Genomic DNA, 20,661 nt, shown 5'->3' with positions numbered 1-20,661 from the left:
GTAAACGCGATGTGAGGTACATCAAATAAAATAGTAAGCAGTTATGTAATAAACATAATGGATAGTTAGTCATAGTTAATTAGTGCAACACTATTTTACGTAGATAACCCACTTTTGAAACGTTGCTGGCTCCAATCGGAATTTAACGTAATAGAATTTATACAATACAACGCTTGTCAATTGAATATTATCAATATGATTATTAATTATATCATAAATAAACTTTGATCTTACCATCTTTCCGATCAAAGTATTGTTCCGTACGTTATTTATCGTAACTACTAACCTAGGCTAGGGTGGCTAGCACACAAGTTGTGATTATAACATTTTGATGATGACAATAATTGTTGCGATTGACCGATATTTTTTTCTTTCAGATTGGTCGATATTTTAACCAGCCTGTGATATCGCTAGGTATCATGCCTGAAAACCATCACTGCATTCTACAATCGACTGACTGCCGACAAACCTGATGCAGCGCGGCGCGGCGTATCGTTCAGCCAACCATATGAAGAAGCCATATGAAGCTAGATTTTAGAAGTGGGTACCTGGGTCGCAGGGACCAAGGAGCATAAACTTTGGTCGGCTCCTTGGTTTCGCAGAGACTATGTTGCTCAATTTGTTTTTATTATTGTTTTGGCTTAATAAAGGATACTTATTACTTATAACATCGGCGACAAAATTTCTAAGTTGTCTCAAATATAGGTAGTTTTCTGCTTCATACAAAGGACAGACTTACTTGCATTCACAGTTTCATACATTAAATTAAAAATTTATAACACCCCCGACAAGTGAAGGTTACAGTAATAACTAGAAAAGAGCTGATAACTTTCAAACGGATGAACCGATGAACCGATTTTCTTGGATTATAGCTAAGAACACTCTCGATCAAGCCACCTTTCAAACAAAAAAAACTAAATTAAAATCGGTTCATTAGTTTAGGAGCTACGATGCCACAGACAGATACACAGATACACACTTCAAACTTATAACACTTCTCTTTTTGGGTTGGGGGTTAAAAACGTTAACTCCAGGTTTAAAAAAGTCTCCAATGGATTTTGCGCGCATTTTTCAATGTCGAAATTGGTATTTTATTTTCCCATAAAACAACATTGACATTTTGAGCATCAAGGTTTTATAGAAATAGAAATGGAAATTGGAAACGTTTTGTATGCAAATAAACTTTTACAATAATTCTTTATGTAGGTACATAGTTGACAAGTAAGTACACAATTTTATGTAACAATTTAAAAGGCTAGGCCCCCATTTAGGTTACATTTCCAACGCGGCGTTGTCTGTGCCTCAGGCTTTAACGGAATGATAAATCCATACTAATATTATAAATGCGAAAGTGTGTCTGTCTGTCTGTTTGTCTGCTAGCTTTTCACGGCCCAACTGTTAAACCGATTTTGATGTAATTTGGTACTTGGACATAGGCTACTTTTTATCCCAGAAAATCGAAGAATTCCCCCGGGATTCTCAAAGACCCATCCGTTTAACCGATTTATATGAATTTTGGTACAGAGGTAGCTTGCGTGCCGGAAATTGACATAGGCAACTTTGTATCCCAGAGTTCCCACGGGGTTTTAAAAACCTAAGTCTACACGAACGTAGTCGCGGGTATCACCTAGTATAATAATAATTCCTTATAACCTACTCTTAGAGATTAGTATGCGTTATATTACGTAAGCCCGCGACTCTTTTATCGATCTCAGTTTCGCACTCGACTGCGATCTCACCTGACGATAAAGACGACGATGCAATCTAAAGTGGCGTGCGATAACCAGCTGCTCGATTGCGGTATAATGACAGCTACAATGTCCTGATCGCAATCACCTCTGATTGGTTGACGCTCACTCACTATTGGCTACAATGCATTGTTGCAACAAGAATAGCACAAATTCAGCCAATCACAACGATTGAGACTGTAATAATGATTGATGCAGTTTTTCCGGAATCGAGTAGCAGGAAAAGTTTCTGCCAGGTTTATAGACGCAATATAAATACCCTTTTGAAGATATTTTCTGAAAAACGTTCCAGCCCACAATCAATTCAAAATTGCGGGGTCAAAATCGATGGGCGAATCCTGGAATCAGGATATTTTTTCTTATCTATTTTTTTACTTAAGTAATTATGGGTTGAAATTATTTTTTAAGGAGGGTTTTTTGGAGGTTATTTTAAGAAAATACGTCCAATGATGTCCGTATTCCATAACGTGACCTTGTAGAGAACATTCAGAAGGTTACCATTAAAATAAAATTCGAAGGCAAAATTTTTGCAGTCACGCAAACATCTCTCAAGCTTAATAGATATAACTTTCGAAAAGCTATACTAAAGTCTGTATAAGTGTATTATGTCTATGCCACAACAGTATTAAAAAACTCTGATTTGTGGATGGGTAGTATTTGTTTGGTAACCAGTCGCCAAAGTTTCCAGAATAACTAGACCAAAGAAAAGACATTCTAAATTCTGGCTTTGAGATTAATTACCTTTTCTAAAATGTCTCAAGTTTATTTTGAAGGAAGGCTTATTCGATTGTTCAATGTTAAAAACTTCAAACTCTGTAAGTATTTCTGAGTAATTTAGAATTCCACGTATGACAAACGATGCCACGTAAAAATCGATTCGTACTATTTAATTTGAAGAAATCGTCAAAAATATCGATTCGATAGTGTCGATGAAAGTGTGGAAACGATTAAAAAAATCTTTAAAAATATGGTTCGCAGTTTGCACTTTGCAGAGCAGCTTTAACAAGCAAAATCAATAATTAACTCGAAAACTCAAATTTTGAAACCCGGCAGTGTCGTGCAAACTAAGTATATCGCGTTTATGTTTGACCTTTAGACTAGACAGCACCATCACTTTCCATCACGTGAGACCGCGGTTAATCATAAGCGATAAAACAGGCACTTTTACACCTCTACATACCGGAAATAGAAACCCAACAGTACAGACAGACATAACAATTAAAAATAGTTTATAGTCACGAACCATGCATCTCCTATTTTCGCGTCAAATTCTTGGCGCGCTTGCCGTCATTTACCATGATTTCTATTATTATCGAAATCCTCATAATAATTCGTTATTATATAAGAGAAAACGTATATCTACTTCAAGTCTGCGAATTCATTAAAAACATGGATGACCTCACACAGATTTCCTAAAATTGGGTTGTTATTTTCATAGATGTTGATAAACAAAAATTTTTGATGATCATGTAGATCCTTAACCTTGGAGAGATACGCTATTTTAAAATGCTTTGGTAAAGTAAAAAAAGAGGATTTAAAAATTATTAATTTGGTCTATAAACTCAGAACTAATTTTTCATAGGAATAGGAATATATTAGTAGATTTAAAAAAAAAATTAAGGACGCCGCCATGTCGGTAAAATAATACGTTTATTATTTTTATCTGGCCCTGCAGATATAGGAAACAAGATCAATCAAATTGATGTCGATAAAAATACCTAATAATATCGCGTCATTTTTTTCAGATGAAAATACGGTAGGCACCTATTTAGTTTTTAATTTAATTTTCCGTTATATATTATGCAGGCAGTACTTTGTATTTGTTATGTTATATTGAAACTTGGTATGATAAAACCTAATATAAAACTGATCTGTATTTTTACACGTTTTTTTTTTCATTTTTTTTTTGTTTTGCCTGCGGCCATAAGGTGATCCCTTGATATTTCAATATGTCATATTGCTGTAGTGAATCCAGTGGATTTTCATCTATCCTTGTTCCTTAGCGTATGTATGAGACTTGTGTTTGAGTTGAGTTATTGAGAAGATCCTGGGTGATTTTTAATTTGCACGAATTTATTATTAGCCACAACAAGACTATTTCAGAGATAAATACATGATAAGTGCAGTCCTTGATGGTTTCCCTGTACTGGTGTAAATATATTTCTTTATAAACAGACACATTCACATGTTTCCCATTAGGTACATTAAACATGTCTCCAAAGCCAAAGATCAATAACAAGTTGCTTAGCGCATATTTAATGTTACAGTATGTACGAAACAAAAGCATTTTAAAAAATTGGTCCTAAAAAACCGGCCAAGTGCGAGTCAGACTCGCGCAAGGAGGGTTCCGTACTCGGGTATATTTTCTGACATTTTGCATGATAAATCAAAAACTATAATATTATGGATAAAAAAAATAAAAATCTGTTTTAGAATTTACAGATAAAGCTCTTTCATATGATACCTACCATCAACCTGGACTATGCATAGCCTCTCGAAGACCTCTACAGATCTTACTGAAGCATTTGACCATATATTTCATAACTAGCTGATACCCGCGACTTCGTTCGCGTGGATGTAGGTTTTTTAAAATTCCCGTGGGAACTCTTTGATTTTCCGGGATAAAAAGTAGCCTATGTGCTAATCCAAGGTATAATCTATCTCCATTCTAAATTTCAGCCCAATCCATCCAGTAGTTTTTGCTTGAAGGAGTAACAAACATACACACACACACACACACACACACACACACACACACACACACACACACACACACACACACACACACACACACACACAAACTTTCTCCTTTATAATATTAGTGTGATAGTGTGATATGCTCTTTGCTGTATTGCAAACATATGTAGGTGGCTCTTCAATCAAATGGCGTTGGGTTGGTACATTATACTTACACAAACAATAAAAACAATGAGTAGTTTCTGCAAATGAAATAACAATAAACTTACCCTGTACAGCCCCCTGACGCCCTCGGTCCGGTAGATCTTAGTGAGGCCGTCGACCATGCCGTTGTAGCGCTTGTGGTCCGCGAGCGTGGTCTCGCTGTACTGCAGGCACAGGCGCGTCTTCACCACCCAGATGGGGTTGGTCATGACGAGTGACAGCACGCCGGCCTGCGCCGCGGCGAGCATGTGGAGGCCTGGACCGAGCGGCGTGCGCGCGTTGCCGCCTTGGATCCATGTTTTTATCGCGTTATAGCTGGAAAATTTTAAGCAGTTTATCAAAATTGGCAACTAAATAAAACCAGCTACTTTATCCTCTTAGATTTAGACTGTTGAAGTTCCGTCAAAATTCTTTGATTTTCCAGGATAGAAAGTAGCATATCGTTTCTGGGTTAAAAGCTATTTCTGTACTTCGTCAAAATTGGTTATGCTGATGGGCCATGGAAAGGTGACAACAGACAAATAGACACTTTCGCATTTATAATATTCGTAATAGATTACTTAGTTTAGAAAATGTCAGGAGCTAACAGATGCCCACTGGTGTGCCAACTTTGGTTTTAAGAAGTAGAACCCCAGGCAGAGCCGGAATCCCACACGTTTGGTGTGACGCCGCGGTGGATACCCCACATGCTTTCCTTCTTCAATATTTTAACAAACGCGCTACCCAGCCCATCATAGCGCGATACCGTTGAAGAAAAAGAAGCAGCACTCACAACAAGAAGTAGAACCCCCAAGTAGAGCCGGAACCCCACACGTTTGGTGTGACGCCGCGGTAGAGATCCCACATACTTTCCTCCTTCACTATTTTAACGAACGCGCTACCCAACCCATCATAGCGCGATACCGTTGAAGAAAAAGAAGAAGCACTCACAACAAGTAGAACCCCCAGGTAGAGCCGGAACCCCACACGTTTGGTGTAACGCCACGGTAGAGACCCCGCACTCTTTCCTTCTTCAATATTTTAACAAACGCGCTACCCAGCCCATCGTAGCGCGATACCGTTGAAGAAAAAGAAGAAGCACTCACAACAAGAAGTAGAACCCCCAGGCAGAGCCGGAGCCCCACACGTTTGGTGTGACGCCGCGGTAGAGACCCCGCACGCCTTCCTTCTTCACTATTGTGACAAACGCGCTGCCCAGCCCATCATAGCGCGGTACCGTTGCAGTCCGCCCATCATTCACTGACACAAAAAGAAATGCATTAATTTCAAATTTCAGACAAGTACCAAATCAATAAAAAAAAACCTAATTTATGGTGGACCACATTCAGTTCACTTTTATTTTCATTTATTTCAAAAACAAACAGGTTTCAAATCAAATTGGTTTCTTGGCACTTGTGCTTGACAATATAATATACACCAGGTACTTGACATAAACATACCTTGGTAATACATATGCATATACCAAGGATCTATTTAAAAAAGCTTTCTTCATAATTACTTATTACTAGCTGATGACTGTGACTTTATCCGGTGGATTTAAGTTTTAAAATCCTGAAAGAACTCTAATTTTCTGGAATAAAAAGTAGCCTATGTCACTCTCCAGGTCTTACTATATTCATGCAAAAAACCACGCCGATCCGTTGCTCCATTGCACCTTGATTGAAAGACAAACTAATTAACCAACAAACAAACACACTTTCGCATTTATATGGGTAGTGAATTAGTGATGTACTTTATAAAAATGAACATGGTTTTGTTTGTTACAACCTTGTTGTTCGTTAACCCTCATTTATATTTAAATAATGACTTTAGAAGAAAAGATAAATGAGGAATATTATGACAAGTGAACAAAGTGTTCATTAACCAACAGTGAAGCTGAAATTCAGAGGTGACTAATTACATTACCATGCTGCAAATTAGTGTTAAACATAAACACAATGAACTTCATAAAGAATATTAATTATCTGTTTTATTAGATAGTGCAGCTTTGAAGAAATAGCAGAAATATAACAAATATAAACAATATTAATCTTTTAAACATGTGAAGTACATATTAGCGCTGATTCTGTTGCCTTTCTTTAAACTAAATTTAAAGTATCTGCATCTTTTTCATTTTAATATTACTAAAAAAGGATAGAGCATGAACTTTTTGTTGCTGATGATGAAGCTGATGGTTGGCACTTTATCCACACAGGTTTAGGTTTTTATCAAATTCTGTAGGGAATCTTCAATTTTCTAGGATAAAAAGTATCCAGCGCCATATGATTCAATGATTGATGAAAGGTTAACAGACAGATATTATCTAATCTGCCTGTTAACTTTTCATTTATAGAAAGACACACTTTCATTTATAATATTAATAGATTTAGGTTTTTAAAAATCCCATGGGAACACTGGTTTTCCTATGTCTCTCTTGAGGTCCTTCTTTATTATACCATGTAAAAAAATCACATCAATCTGTTGCTAAATCTTGACATGATTGAGTAACAAACAAACAAGCACAGTTTCACATTTATAATACGGGTAGTGATGCAGTGTCCATATTATTACACTTATACACTCAGTCCTTTCAATATTGTTTTGAATCATAAAAACTGGTTTAATCTGTATTATTGAAATGAACCTCAGGTTAACTATTAGGTTTCATATAAACAGTGTTATGCAAATAAGCCAAACAAAAATAAACTGTTATGGTGTAAACTAAAATAATGATTGCATCAGGGTTTCTTTGTTATTGTGGCATTTGTGTAGAACCACTTTCAAAACTGCCCTATTCTGCCTATAATTCCAAGTTCAAGGTCGCCAAACAATGGCTGAATTTGCTTTTCTTTTTTCTACTGAATCTTATATCAAAAGTACAAGATTTACTTCAACTCAGGATACATTTGAATATAAAATTTTAGACGGAAGCACTGAAACACGACATTGTTTATGAATGATGTATGATTTGTGGTTAAGATGGTGCAAACTTACCAGCAAAACGAATTTTAATAAGATCCAGGGGGTGCAAAATTAATGTGGATGTGACGCCACCTGATATGCCAGCTACCAGGTGCTCGTACTTGATGTGGTTCAGAAGAGCAAGCTTAGAAGACGACGGATTAGGATTCTTAATTGTAGTCATGATGAAAGCAACAAATCAAAGGTATAACATTTTGATAACACTGTATTTCACGCTTACGCCTGCCCGACACTTTCCCACGTAACTTTAGCGAAATTTAATAAATAATGATTTTCACTGCACATCATTGCTTTCGTAATATTCCGTTGAAATGGAATAGGCGTGAACGAAATGATTTCCACATGATTTCTTTTCTTTCATGTAATTCTATGTGACGTTGACGTTCCTTTACACGTACCCGTAAAAATAATTGTATTGTATTGTAGTAAGTAATTAAGGGGACAAGGGTAACTTTAGTAAATTGAACCTGTGTAAAGTTGATAATTATATTTTTTATAAAAGTAAAAATATATTGCTTCTTTATTTACCAAGACATGATTTAAAATCATTTTCTACAAGTGAACATAATTTATAATAATCATCGACTCAGCTTTAGTAGTTACCCGAGATACCCCAATTATCTCCATTACAAACATTTTATTTATTTCACGTTCCATTTCAGGAAAGTAACATTGATTATTATCAATAGGTAGCTCATATTTAATTTTGACATTGACAATTGAAACAATTGTCAGTGTTTCCATTTTTAGGGATTTCGCCCTATTTTAGGGCAAAATGAGTAATATTAGGTATAGCGTTTTTTATGTTCACAGGTATTTATTGTGATTTGAAGTAAAATCAAACTTCAGGTGGTAGCCCTGTTTTTACACTCCCCCTTATGTATATTGGTTTGTACATATTTTTATGGAAGAGGATAGGCTCAAAAATGCTAGAAAAGAGCAGAATGAAAAAGTCATTACTAATTTGCTAACAATCAATAATGATAATTATTAATCGTATGAATCTGAGAGTTATTATAGTTAATTTGAAAATGGATGAAAATTATTATGACCAAAGCCCAAACATCTTCTTCATCACAAAACTTAAGATTTCATGTCTTGAAATTATATTATAAAAGTGAAAATATTATGGTATTATGAATATGCGCCCCAAATCGGTATATTTTTGGTAAGAGCAGGTTCTTAAAGAAAGTAGGGTAAAAAAACCTAGGTAAAACCAAAATAGTAAGTGGAAACTGGAAACACTAAATTGACATCTTTCAAAATTGCAAGAACTTTAACTTTAACATTACGTAAATCAGCGAGCAAAAATTTCATAAGTGCAAGGATTGAGGAGGAAAAATGTTGAAAGTAGCAAGTACTGTAAGGTTTATCACAAAAAGGGGCAATAATGTTCGCGCCCTAGCCACAGCCGCCGCCTACAAGCAGGCCCTCGTCAACGTTCCTCCGACGCAGCTTACAGTACTCGACAATGGGATCCGCGTTGCCTCTGAAGATTCCGGCGCCGCTACTGCCACTGTGGGGCTCTGGATTGACGCCGGATCCAGGTACGAGAACTCTAAAAACAATGGTGTCGCCCACTTCCTAGAGCACATGGCTTTCAAAGGGACCAGCAAAAGGTCCCAGACCGACTTAGAGCTCCTCGTCGAGAACATGGGCGCACACTTGAACGCGTACACATCTCGGGAGCAGACAGTGTTCTACGCTAAATGTCTCGCTAACGACGTTCCCGCTGCCGTAGAAATCCTTGCTGACATCATTCAAAACTCTTCGCTCGCTGAACCCGAAATCGAACGAGAACGTGGCGTCATCCTTCGCGAAATGCAGGACGTCGAGAGTAACTTGCAAGAAGTGGTGTTTGACCATTTGCACGCCACCGCGTTCCAAGGCACTCCTCTAGGACAGACAATCCTTGGACCCACCAAAAACATTAAGAAAATCTCCAAAGCTGATCTCCAGCAGTACATAAAAACTCACTACCAGCCGAGCAGGATTGTACTGGCGGGTGCCGGTGGCATTGAGCACAGTAAATTGGTAGATTTAGCCGGCAAGAACTTGGGTGGTCTGAAAAACACTGCTACTGATGTTGAGCTACTGCCTTGCCGCTACACCGGCTCAGATATCCGTGTAAGAGATGATTCAATGCCTCTCGCTCACGTCGCAATTGCGGTTGAGGGAGCTGGTTGGACAGATGCTGATAACATTCCTTTGATGGTTGCAAACACTCTTATCGGAGCTTGGGACAGGTCTCAGGGTGGTGGCGCTAATAATGCCTCATACTTAGCTAGAGCAGCATCTTGTGAGAACCTCTGCCATAGCTTCCAGTCCTTCAACACTTGCTACAAGGACACAGGGCTGTGGGGCATCTACTTTGTAGCTGAGCCAATGCAGATTGAAGACATGGTGTACAATATTCAGAAGGAATGGATGAAGCTGTGCACATCAGTGACTGAAGGAGAGGTTGATAGAGCTAAGAACCTTCTCAAGACTAACATGTTACTCCAACTGGATGGAACTACACCAGTGTGCGAAGACATCGGTCGTCAAATCTTATGCTACAACAGGCGTATCCCCCTACATGAGCTGGATGCAAGGATTGACTCAGTCTCTGTACAGAATGTCAGAGATGTTTGCTACAAATACCTTTTCGACCGCTGCCCCGTTGTGGCGGCAGTCGGCCCTACAGAAGCTCTGCCAGACTACACCAGAATCCGTGCTGGCATGTACTGGCTCAGGGCGTAAACTCATAACTATAAATATTATATTAGTAACAATTCAAATCACTTGAGTTAAAACCATTAAAGAGCTCAGCCAAATGTCTTTGTTTTATTACAATAAAACACTTGTCTTTGGTGGATGTATTTATTTAATAGTATAGTAATACAATAAAATAACATAAGGTATAAAACATGTAAATAAATAATTGGAATAATCTACATTATTTTTATTTTTATTATACAAGTATGGAATTAGGTATTGCATAATATTTCTTAACATAAAAATTTAATTTAGTTTAAGTGCCCTGAATAGGGGGGTTTTCGGTGGGTTTTTCGTCAGTTTTTTCTGGCACACTGGTAACACTAGGCTTCCTCACAACCGTAGTCTGCTTCTTTTTCCCATACGGCAACACGGGCTCAGCATGGCTGATCAGGCTTGCAGAAGAAATAAAAACTGACACTTGTTCTGGAGTGGGGCAGGCCACTATTAAGGTGTCTTCATATGAATAGCCAGAATTTGTAAGAATTTGTTCCAATTGAACAAAGTAACCAACCACGTTATTCTGAAACAAAAATATTTTATTTGAGTACAAATAACAAACACAATTAATTTATGTAAAACCTAAAAATTACTGAATTGATTTAGATCCACAAGGTACTTTATGGTTATTAGATCATCATCAACCTTTATAACAGCTCTAAGCCAATATGTCGGTGGCCGCACGCGTCTAACGCGCGGGGTGTCTGGCAGAGCGGTGCAATACAATTTTCATGTTTAAAACAATAAAAATAGCCTTTACTTCAGAGAGTAGTTAATGATTAAGTTATTTGCATTACAAAAAATCTCTCAACTTTCAGGTTGAAATCTATAGATTGCACTTTGAATTTGCTTAGACTTAAGTTTCAGTTAAAACGAAACAGCGCTATACTACTGGCATAAATCTATCTCGTTTTAACTGAAACTTAAGTCTAGGCAAAATCAAAGTGCGCTCTAAAGATCTCAGCCTCAGTGCCTCGCGGCAAAGGCCTGCTCCTACTCTCGCCATTGCTTACGGTTCTGTGCCACCCTGCTTCATAAATGGCCAGCTGTTAATTTCAACTCATCCTCACGACATCTCTGCTGACAACCTTTGTTTCTTTTTGCCAAAGATTATGAGTATGGGGTACCCATGTGGAAACCATACCCATAACGTTTAGTTTGTCGCGTCTTTGGCGTCTGTGACCCACAAATGTCTACCTGGAAACCACAGATATAGGACTGCTATATCCCTTCCAGGTTTGCATGCGTTCATCTTACGGCCGTATTCACAATCATTACTATAGGGTCTCATGGTGCGTTCGAACGCATAGTGCAAGTTCCACCAATCAAATCATTGTAAATTGACGTGACAGGCATCTGATTGGTGGAATCTACACTATGCATTCGAGCGCACTGTGAGATCTCATAGTAATGATTGTGAATACAGGTATTAGACTACATCATTTAGGTGAGACTGCAGTTGAGTACCTACCACCTATTTGTAGAGCATCAATAAGAAACAACAGATTACCTACCCTGATTGGTCTAAACAATATGAACTCCGTCTCCTTATTGGCGAGATATAACTGCATGGATCGCTGCAACGGAGCGAGATGCGTCTTGATCCGTCGCTGCGCCTCTTTGACCACCACAGCCAGTTGTTCAGGCGTTGCCCACGGCTGAGACTTCAGTTGATCCGGTGGGGTGAATGCTTGGGCCTGAAATGTGCGGATAATCTGTTACATAAGAATTGTAATCCGCGTTATAGATAATTATTTGAAATAACATTTAATTGAAGATTTCCATGTTAAAACTAAACTTCGAAAATAAAATCAGTGTGAGTCACAAATCCTATAAACTCTTGCTAAAGTGTGTATTATGTAATGTTCTGACTTTATTCTTTATACTATCACAGATTATTTTATAGATTTTTTTGTGTAAGGTCTAAATTAGAGCTGCAATACAATTGGATCCAGTACAGTGTAGATACAATTAAAATATACCCTACATTTACTAATTTTCGGCATTATATTCAGAAAGAAGTAATTTGAATAAAATTTTAAATGGAGAAGTTTTCCATCGTTTACCGCTTTGGTTTTGGAATAAGATTGTCAGATTTAGTTCTCAATGGCACACTACATTCTACCAACCTTTTCAATAAACTCAATTATCGGGCCGGCCATAATCTCTGTAGAAATTTTAATAAAAGTCTCGCAACAACTCTTCAACTGCCTATCAACTTCCTTCCTCGAATCCAATAGGTGCTCCCTCACTAGCGGTGTCCCTTCCAGAAGAAATTCCAACAGCGCATTATTGCTATTCAAGTAAAAGATTTGCCTTGGTTTCTGAATTAGGCCATATGCGGCTGATTTTACGTTACTGAAGTCCAAAGTAGTTTCTTTGACGATGAAATCAACTTGGAATGGTGCTATCTGCTCCCTCAATATAAGCAGATGTTTTATTTGGAACAGTTCGCCGTCAATGTCAGTTTTCGTGGCTGAAATTTGCTTTGCAGCGCTGTCTACGCTCTGGACGCAAAGGGATATCGCCTCTTGGGCTAGTCCTTGGAAAACCCGTTTTTCTAGACATCTGTAAAGTCTAGATAATGCCGCTAAGGTCCGTCTGACTCCAGGGTACCACATCCCGTGAAGGTCTGCGGGGGAAGCTTGCGGTCTTCTTTGGGCTTCGACGTTTATGTTCGCGACTTCTTGGGAAGTAGCTGAAATGTCTGATATCATCGAGTTGCGGGAATCGCTGCGTTTCAGACTCTGCTCTTGTATGGATAAGGCTATTTGCTGAAAATTTACGTTATGTTAATATTAAAATGCCTATTTTATACCATACAATACGAATATGATAAGAAGCGATTTGCCTCCTCATTTCTAATTTGAAGCAGGAAGGGTATTTCATATCTTAGGATATGAAATACCCTTCCTGCTTCAGTTTTCCCGTCAACTTTTAATTAATTAATAAAAAATATAAATAGGCATCTAGGCAAGCACCCTCCATCTTAGGCTGCATTATCACTTGCCAGCAGGTCTGATTTGGAACGCTAGTCTAGTCTATTTTAAGAAAAATCAACTGATTACCTAACCTTCTATCTATAAAGAGGTAAAGTTTGTAAGTTTATTGGTAGGGGGTAATCTCTGGAAAAACTGAACCGATTTTAAAAATTCTTTTACCAGTAGACAGCTACATTATTCCTGAGTGACATAATCTATATTTTAATTTAAAAAATATTGTAATAAGCAACCCGTGCGAAGCCAAAAGGTGACTGACTGGCTGATCTATCAACTAAAACTATTAATTAAACTACTGCATAGACTGCATAGAGGAATGGGGCTGATTAGGCATGCAGATAGCTATTATGAAGTAGACATCCGCTAAGCAAGACTTTTTGAAAATACAACGTAGATTTGACCTGCAGTTCGCTTCAGCAATGCGCGGGACTTCAATTACTTTTATACATGGCATAATATTGTACATCAAATCTTTGAAAAGAGCAACCGCCGAATTTCTTGCTGGTTCTTTTCGGTAGACATTCCGAACCAGTGGTAGATGTTCTTGACCATTCAAAAGTACTTGTAAAAGTCTAATTGAATAAAAATAGTAATTTGAATTCAACTCCTAAAGGGGTAAAATAGAGATTTGAATTTGTGTAGGGCACGCGGACGAGGACGCGCGCAGACGCTAGTTCGCCATATGTACTTACTTCCATCATCAGCAGTTTGTCAGGATAGGCGAGGTCGCCCGGCGCGGGGCGGTACCGGAGCACGTCGGCGCGCAGGTGCACGTGCGCGCGGAACACGAGTCTTTCCTGCGCGTCCTGCAGTAACGCGCGAGCTACGTTCCCTAAGGCGCTCAGTGCCGCTGTGGTTCATAGACAAAATAAAACATCTTCAATGTATTAACAACGGTTAACCTACGGGGTAGTAATAAGAAGTTATGTGAGTTACACAAATTAACAGTTCAAAGGTAACAAATCCAAACTTATGTAATTCATTTTGCTTTTTTGTCGGTCAAAGTTTATCAGTAATCATAAATTGTGTGTACAGTACCTACCTGGCAGGAAATATTGTACATCGACCTTTAGAAAGAGATAGCAGTTTTGTAGTGTTGGCTCTATTGTTGAGACCGACGTCACATAGGAATGAGTTACAGAGACAACGCTCTACGAAGACGAAAGCTATTTCTAAAGGTTGACGTACAATGTATTTTTATGTTTCAGATTTAGCCTAGCTAGATGGACACAATTTACAGATGAGTATCTTCATAATCACACTTAATATTATAAAGGCGAAATATATGTGTGTATGTATGTTTGTTACTCCTTCAAGCAAAAACCACTGGACGGATTGGGCTGAAATTTGAAATGGAGATAGATAATATCCTGGATTAGCACATAGGCTACTTTTTATCCCGGAAAATCGAAGAGTTACCACGGGATTTCGAAAAACCTAAATCCGCGCGGGCGAAGTCGCGGGCATTGGCTAGTAACCTATATTCCTACGGAAAAGACAGAAGTGCAGTTTAGAGATTGGTGTAAAAGTGATTTTTTTTTATTCACTATAGGCAAGCGCTTGATCACAATCACACCTGATGGAAAGTGATGATGTGGTCTAAGATGGGACGCGTTTACTAGAAGGTGCCTATTCACTCTTGTTTTAAAGATACCTGGATTGTAATTGGTAGAATTAGCCACATTGTGGATAGTTTTATACAAAAAGAGATTTCAAAGCTATAAGTATTTTGTTTTTAATTTATGGGTCTGTGTAGGGTAGACTGTAGGTAGAGGGTAACTTACGATCGTTGTTGACCTGCTCCTCAATGACCTCGACCCTCAGTATGACGCACAGCTCGGCGAGCGTCTCCAGGTGGTTGATGTGGATGATGTACGGCCGCAGCGTCTCGTACAGCCCCACGCACAGCGACTGTAGGTACTCCCTGCGACAGAGGCGCAACATACAGGGTGTAACCAGAACGCTAGCAAAACTGAAGACAGTGATAATACTGATTCCTTATTTTTAAAAGTTCACAATATATTGCAAATAAAACATCTGACTGACGCTAAAGGTCAACGAACGTTCCGTAAATAGGTCACTCGATGTCAATGCAGCGTCGTAGGTATGTAATGCGGGAAAAATACAAAATCATTAAAAGTACAAGATAAGGCAAATTGGCATCGGATTGTGTTAAGTATAATAATAACGCTAAATTTTTGCTAGCGTTCTGGTCATACCCCGTATAGTGTGTGTGTAGAGCGCGCACGACTAGCGCGAGCAGCGAGCACGCGGCAAGCAGTAGTCGCGCGCGTGCGTGTACGGCGTTAACGTTACACTCACTCTAGCGCAGGCGAGGTGGCGGTGAAGAAGTGCGTGTAGAGCGCACACTCGTCGCGCACGGCGAGCGCGAGCAGCGAGCACGCGGCGCGCAGCAGCGCGCAGTGGTCGCGCGCATGGCTGTCCGCGGCGCCACGCAGGGCGCCCGCCGTGGCGCCGCCCGCCACGCGCTGCCGGCGCGACGCGTACTCGCGCTGCAGGTCTGATAGTAGTGATGCATAACTAGAAATAAACGAAATCACATTCTGTTAAAAATATGAGCTTCGTAGACAATCTGTGAGAACGCCGTCACTAAGGCTGAGATCTAAATAGCACACTTTGACTTTGCTCAGACTTAAGACCCTGTTAAAGCGAGACAGCGTCATACAGCTGACATAAATCTGTCTCGTTTTAACTGAAACTTAAGTCTAAGCAAAGTCAAAGTGCGCTCTATAGATTTCAACCTTAGAGCCTCGTTCTCTGCTATATGCGTTGTGCGTAGCGTATCGCAGTCAAACGAAACTTATGCCGAAGCATGTCATACGCATTTGGCTTATAAATACAGATTTGCTCGCAGTAGAGCACCCCACCGCGTGTGCCACGATTCGCCAGCCGCGTTCCTCGCAGCGTGCGTGTGTGTATACAGGAGTTTTTTATATAACTGAATGGGCTTGCGCTTGATTGCAATCACTCCAAGCAGATGATGCAGCCTAAGGTGGTGCACACCTGCCAAGAAGGTGCCTATCCACTTTTTTTTTGAAGGTACCAATATTTTGCAGGGGTACGCAACCAACACAAGGCTTGATTGTACCGCTGCAGGCAGCACCGCGGGTTTCAACTTACATTCACGCCGTTTAATAAACTAAAACGATTATCAAACCAACTCACTCTTCGTTCCCCTGCGCCCGTTTCTCCACCTCACTCAGCACCATCTTCAGTTTGGGCGCCGCGGCCTGGAACTTGCCGAAATACACCGCATAAGCCGTATCCGCACTCTCGCCCTCGTTGGGCTCGTCCGGAGTCAACACTTGTTCTGTTGCGTGGTTGAGGACGTGTGTGACGTAGGCGCGGATGAGCGATATGGCGCGGCTTTGCAGGTGCCGGTACTTCACTGAATAGGTGTGCGCTTCTTTGAATGTGCTCTGAAAAAATATCCGTCAAACTTAGAGAGACTATGTGACTAACTGAGAAAAAACTCTGCATAAAATTGAGAAAAAGTATGCACAAAGCAGTTTTATAATTATTTACTACTAGAGAATGCCCGCGACTTCGTCCGCGTGGATTTCGGTTTTTTTAAATCCCATAGGAACTCTTTGAATGTCCGGGATAAATAGTAGCCTATGTCCTTCCCCGGGATGTATCCCAAGTCTGTGCCAAATTTCATTAAAATCGGTTCAGCGGTTGGGCCGTGAAAACGTAGCAGACAGACAGACAGACAGACAGACAGACAGACAGACAGACAGACAGATAGACAGACAGACAGACACACTTTCGCATTTATAATATTAGTATGGATTAGTATTTATTCGTCCAAGGCACAAAGTTAGTAAAATTATGCACTGAATTATGAAAAACTGTAGGTATGTCAAATTGAGAAAAATAAAGCAAGGAATTTGTCGACATGACAGTCGAAAAGAGCAAAAATGGCGAGTGAGTTCTCAAAATATATGCACTATACTTACATTAGCCCTCATGTAATCCAGGCAGTCGTCTATCTTGGCGAGGATGTTGAAGAATGCCTCGCTGTTCACAGACATGGTGGGGCTGCTGAGGCGCTGTGACAGGTGCTCCACTTGTGTGAAGTAGTGCAGCTTGTGTTTTATATCCTCACCTGGAAGGCAAGGTCATACAAATCATATTTATGTAAGTAGAGAGCCAACGAGAACGCCATTTGGGATCCCCATGAAGCACTCGGTAACCTGGGCGGTCTACTCTGCTTCTGGAGTGAGTTTGGACGGCTGAAGTGAATACTTTGGCGGGGAGGAGCAACACACGCACAACAGAGGGAATCATTTAAGTGCGGAAACCAGCCCAGAGAGAAAAAAGAAAGAAAAAAGTGTGTAGAGAGCACAAATAGATCGCCCGGGATCCTCGCATCTTTGTCACTGGCAAGACAGAGTACAAAGTTAAGGAAGACTAACAATTTTTTGAGTAAATTATGTATTACTAGCTGATGCCCGCGACTTCGTTCGCGTGGATGTAGTTTTTTAAAAATCCCGTGGGAACTCTTTGATTTTCCGGGATAAAAAGTAGCCTATGTGCTAATCCAGAGTATAATCTATCTCCATTCTGAATTTCAGCCCAATCCGTCCAGTAGTTTTTGCTTGAAGGAGTAACAAACATACACACACACACACACACACACACACACACACACACACACACACACACACACACACACACACACACACATACAAACTTTCGCCTTTATAATATTAGTGTGATCTTGAACAATCTGAAGTAGCTATAAATATTATCTCATTAACTTGTAATCAAAAAGGAAGACTACAGGGAGGAGAGTAGGGCATGTGCTGCGCGTTTGTTCTGTGTATTGCTTTGGGTTTAGTGCTCCAAACTTCCACCTTCAAAGTACTCAAGAAGTTAGATATTTGTTATTATTCATATTATATTTATTTACTATTCCCCTAATATTCATCTTTCAGGGTACATAATTATTCCATATAATTACACTAATCCATGAATTCATGAAATTTAAAAAGAATTAGTGTAATGCTTAGAAATGAAGCGATTTTAAGTAAGATCTTCATAGGTTCATCCAAGTATTGTTAAATAAGGTCTTACCAATTTCTGAGAGTTTATTTTGATCCGCTAGCAACTGCTCACTCATAGAGTGCAGGGCATTGGTTTTGTTTGACACCAAGTTGTATTCATCTGACAGTTTGTTCAAGTCTGATAAGGTTGCTGTTATCTGTGAAAATAAGTATTATCATCTTCATAATGGATGTAGTGTGAAAAGAAAGAAGTGTTATGAAACAAACAATAGTCAATCTACTTTTGGCTAGCGTGGTACACTATGGCCAATATACTTATCATTCTGAGAGGAGACCCGTGCTCAGTAGTGAGCCAGTGAGGAGTTGATCATGACATTATGGATATTTCTGTTCAATTGTCACTTCACTACATTGACAGTGGCAGAATTATAGCAGAACAAAAACTGCAGTACAAAGAGCAACAGGGAAGAAAATAAGGGCTTATCTGAGCTGAAAATTACCTGGTTTGTCAAAGCTACACATTCATTCCGCCTATCCTCCAGCTGCTTATAATATGCTTCATATGGCTCATCATAATTCTTGATATCTACCTCATTGAGTTTGTCATACCAGTCCAGGAACTCATATGTAGTGTCCAGTTTTGGTACACCATCTGTATCTGTTGTAGGGACAAGTCCTGATGGGTACTAAAAATAGCAATAGTTTAATAAAATAGTTCTTGTTTTCAGTAGAAATAGTGGTAGATTCATTATCAGTGAACAGACTTTTTGTAAATTCTAATTACTTTAGTATTTTAGTAAAAAGATTGAATAATTTGCTCTAACTACACTGGTTCAACTTGTGTAGAGGTAGGTATCATGTTAACTGCAGTAATACATGCAATAGAGTTTGTATCTATATTATTATCAAACAATAAACATCCACAGGAGGACATAGGACATCTACGGCCTTGCAGGGCTTGTGCATCTACACTTAGTTTTAAATAAACTGGCGTGTGTAATAAACGAGGACTCAAGAGATGAGTGAAGAGATTATTGTGCAAAACACTAAATAATAGCATTACTTCTTCATCAGTTTGAACGCCAAGTGATAAGGCTTCTAAATCAAGTATAGCCTCCCTTTGACTTGACGTGAGCGGCGCCAGAGGATTATCAGCAGCCTCCCATAACAGCAATTTGTTTTGGATCTCCTTTAGAGTCATGTTATCCATGTTTTCTATAAAAACTTCATAGTTTTGGGAAATAAATAAAAAAATTGGAAGTAAAGTAAGCAACAGCTGCCAGTTGACGTCAAATAGGTACCACAGAAACAGAAATAACCTTTACGTCAGTCGTCAACTCAACGTCAAACTAACGTCAAAAGCAAAATGTAAGTTCGGAAAAATATTATTTTAGTATTTTCTTCTATTAATTTTAGAAATATTCTCCTATGAATAAATTTTATAATATAGTAGTTATAAAATATTTTTTGATTAAAATCCTTGTAATTTAATAACGATGCATTAATTACACTGCCATCTAGTATCTAGTAGACCCACCATAATTTTTAAAATCATTTCCACGCCATCTAGTGATGAATAGATAAACTACGTCCTAAAAAAGAAAATATATTGCCATCTAGTGAAAATCGAATATACAAGCTATATCTCTTCTGAGCTTCGTCAAGATTACTTAAACGGAAATCACAAACAGAATCAACGGATAGACATACAAGATTTTACATTTATTTTATTTTTACAGGATTTTATTTATTAATAGGAATGTAAACTTCGATAATGCTTTTAGAAATAATACTTACTTATTAAATAACTTGACCGTAACTGGAAGCTTTATATTGAGAGTAGCATTTCCGTTTCCGTCGATTTCATGCCAGTTTTCGTACTTTTATTGATGTCATATCCGGTTTTGTGGCGCCACCTGGCGGGGTCGCGCTCAAAGTTTTCGTAAATTGCTCAGCGCGGCCATGGCTTTATTGGCGTTTTGTTTGCCGTCGAAGCAACTTGCAATCAGTCAACACGAAACGTTGCAAGATATTTTATTTTATTTTATTGTGTGGTACTTTATAAAGTGAATTTGGTGAATAATTCGCAGTAAGTACTTATTTTTAATTTATATTACATTATGTAAAATGTAAAATATAATAATATGTACGTGATCAATATTTTTAACGGTTTGTCCGTTCGGATCACAGTACTTTATATTTATTTGCCAGAAGGTAGTTATTAAAAACTTTTCGTACTTGAGACGATGTAACAATTAGAAACCG

General features: G+C 38.8%; 3 protein-coding genes across 6 annotated transcripts in view; 1 reads left to right on the top strand and 2 right to left on the bottom strand.

Moving 5' to 3' along the window:
- Nucleotides 1-7,994, bottom strand: part of LOC123871588 (mitochondrial folate transporter/carrier) — a 29,052-nt gene extending 21,058 nt beyond the window's left edge. For all 3 annotated transcript variants that reach the window (XR_006797293.1, XM_045915465.1, XM_045915475.1), the window contains exons 1-3: nt 7,623-7,994; nt 5,735-5,888; nt 4,715-4,964 (exon numbers count right to left, since the gene is read on the bottom strand). Coding sequence is in view for 2 of the 3 variants with exons in the window: in XM_045915465.1 (XP_045771421.1) it covers nt 4,715-4,964; nt 5,735-5,888; nt 7,623-7,773 (555 nt within the window). In the remaining variant the exon portion in view is untranslated. The remainder of the gene's footprint in view (nt 1-4,714; nt 4,965-5,734; nt 5,889-7,622) is intronic.
- Nucleotides 1,185-19,685, bottom strand: LOC123871372 (conserved oligomeric Golgi complex subunit 3). 2 transcript variants are annotated; one of them, XR_006797257.1, is made up of 12 exons: nt 19,460-19,685; nt 18,897-19,082; nt 18,467-18,593; nt 17,347-17,495; nt 16,553-16,806; nt 15,689-15,907; nt 15,151-15,290; nt 14,059-14,216; nt 12,497-13,141; nt 11,882-12,064; nt 10,570-10,890; nt 1,185-1,196 (listed from the first exon to the last, which is right to left on the bottom strand). XR_006797257.1 is itself a non-coding variant. In XM_045915155.1 (11 exons), the coding sequence occupies exons 1-11, from the start codon at nt 19,604-19,606 to the stop codon at nt 10,624-10,626; spliced, it is 2,475 nt and encodes an 824-aa protein (XP_045771111.1). In that variant the 5' UTR covers nt 19,607-19,685; the 3' UTR covers nt 10,264-10,623. The 2 variants fall into 2 exon arrangements, 1 of the variants encoding a protein (XP_045771111.1); XM_045915155.1 differs by lacking the exon at nt 1,185-1,196 and having other exon boundaries at nt 10,264-10,890.
- Nucleotides 8,842-10,463, top strand: LOC123871543 (mitochondrial-processing peptidase subunit beta). Its single transcript, XM_045915402.1, has one exon. The coding sequence runs from the start codon at nt 8,952-8,954 to the stop codon at nt 10,350-10,352; it is 1,401 nt and encodes a 466-aa protein (XP_045771358.1). The 5' UTR covers nt 8,842-8,951; the 3' UTR covers nt 10,353-10,463.
- Nucleotides 19,686-20,661: the final 976 nt, after the last annotated feature.

Source organism: Maniola jurtina, chromosome 2, assembly GCF_905333055.1.
Source record: "Maniola jurtina chromosome 2, ilManJurt1.1, whole genome shotgun sequence".
Lineage (NCBI taxonomy): Eukaryota > Metazoa > Arthropoda > Insecta > Lepidoptera > Nymphalidae > Maniola > Maniola jurtina.
This window is presented reverse-complemented; position numbering and strand designations above follow the sequence as displayed.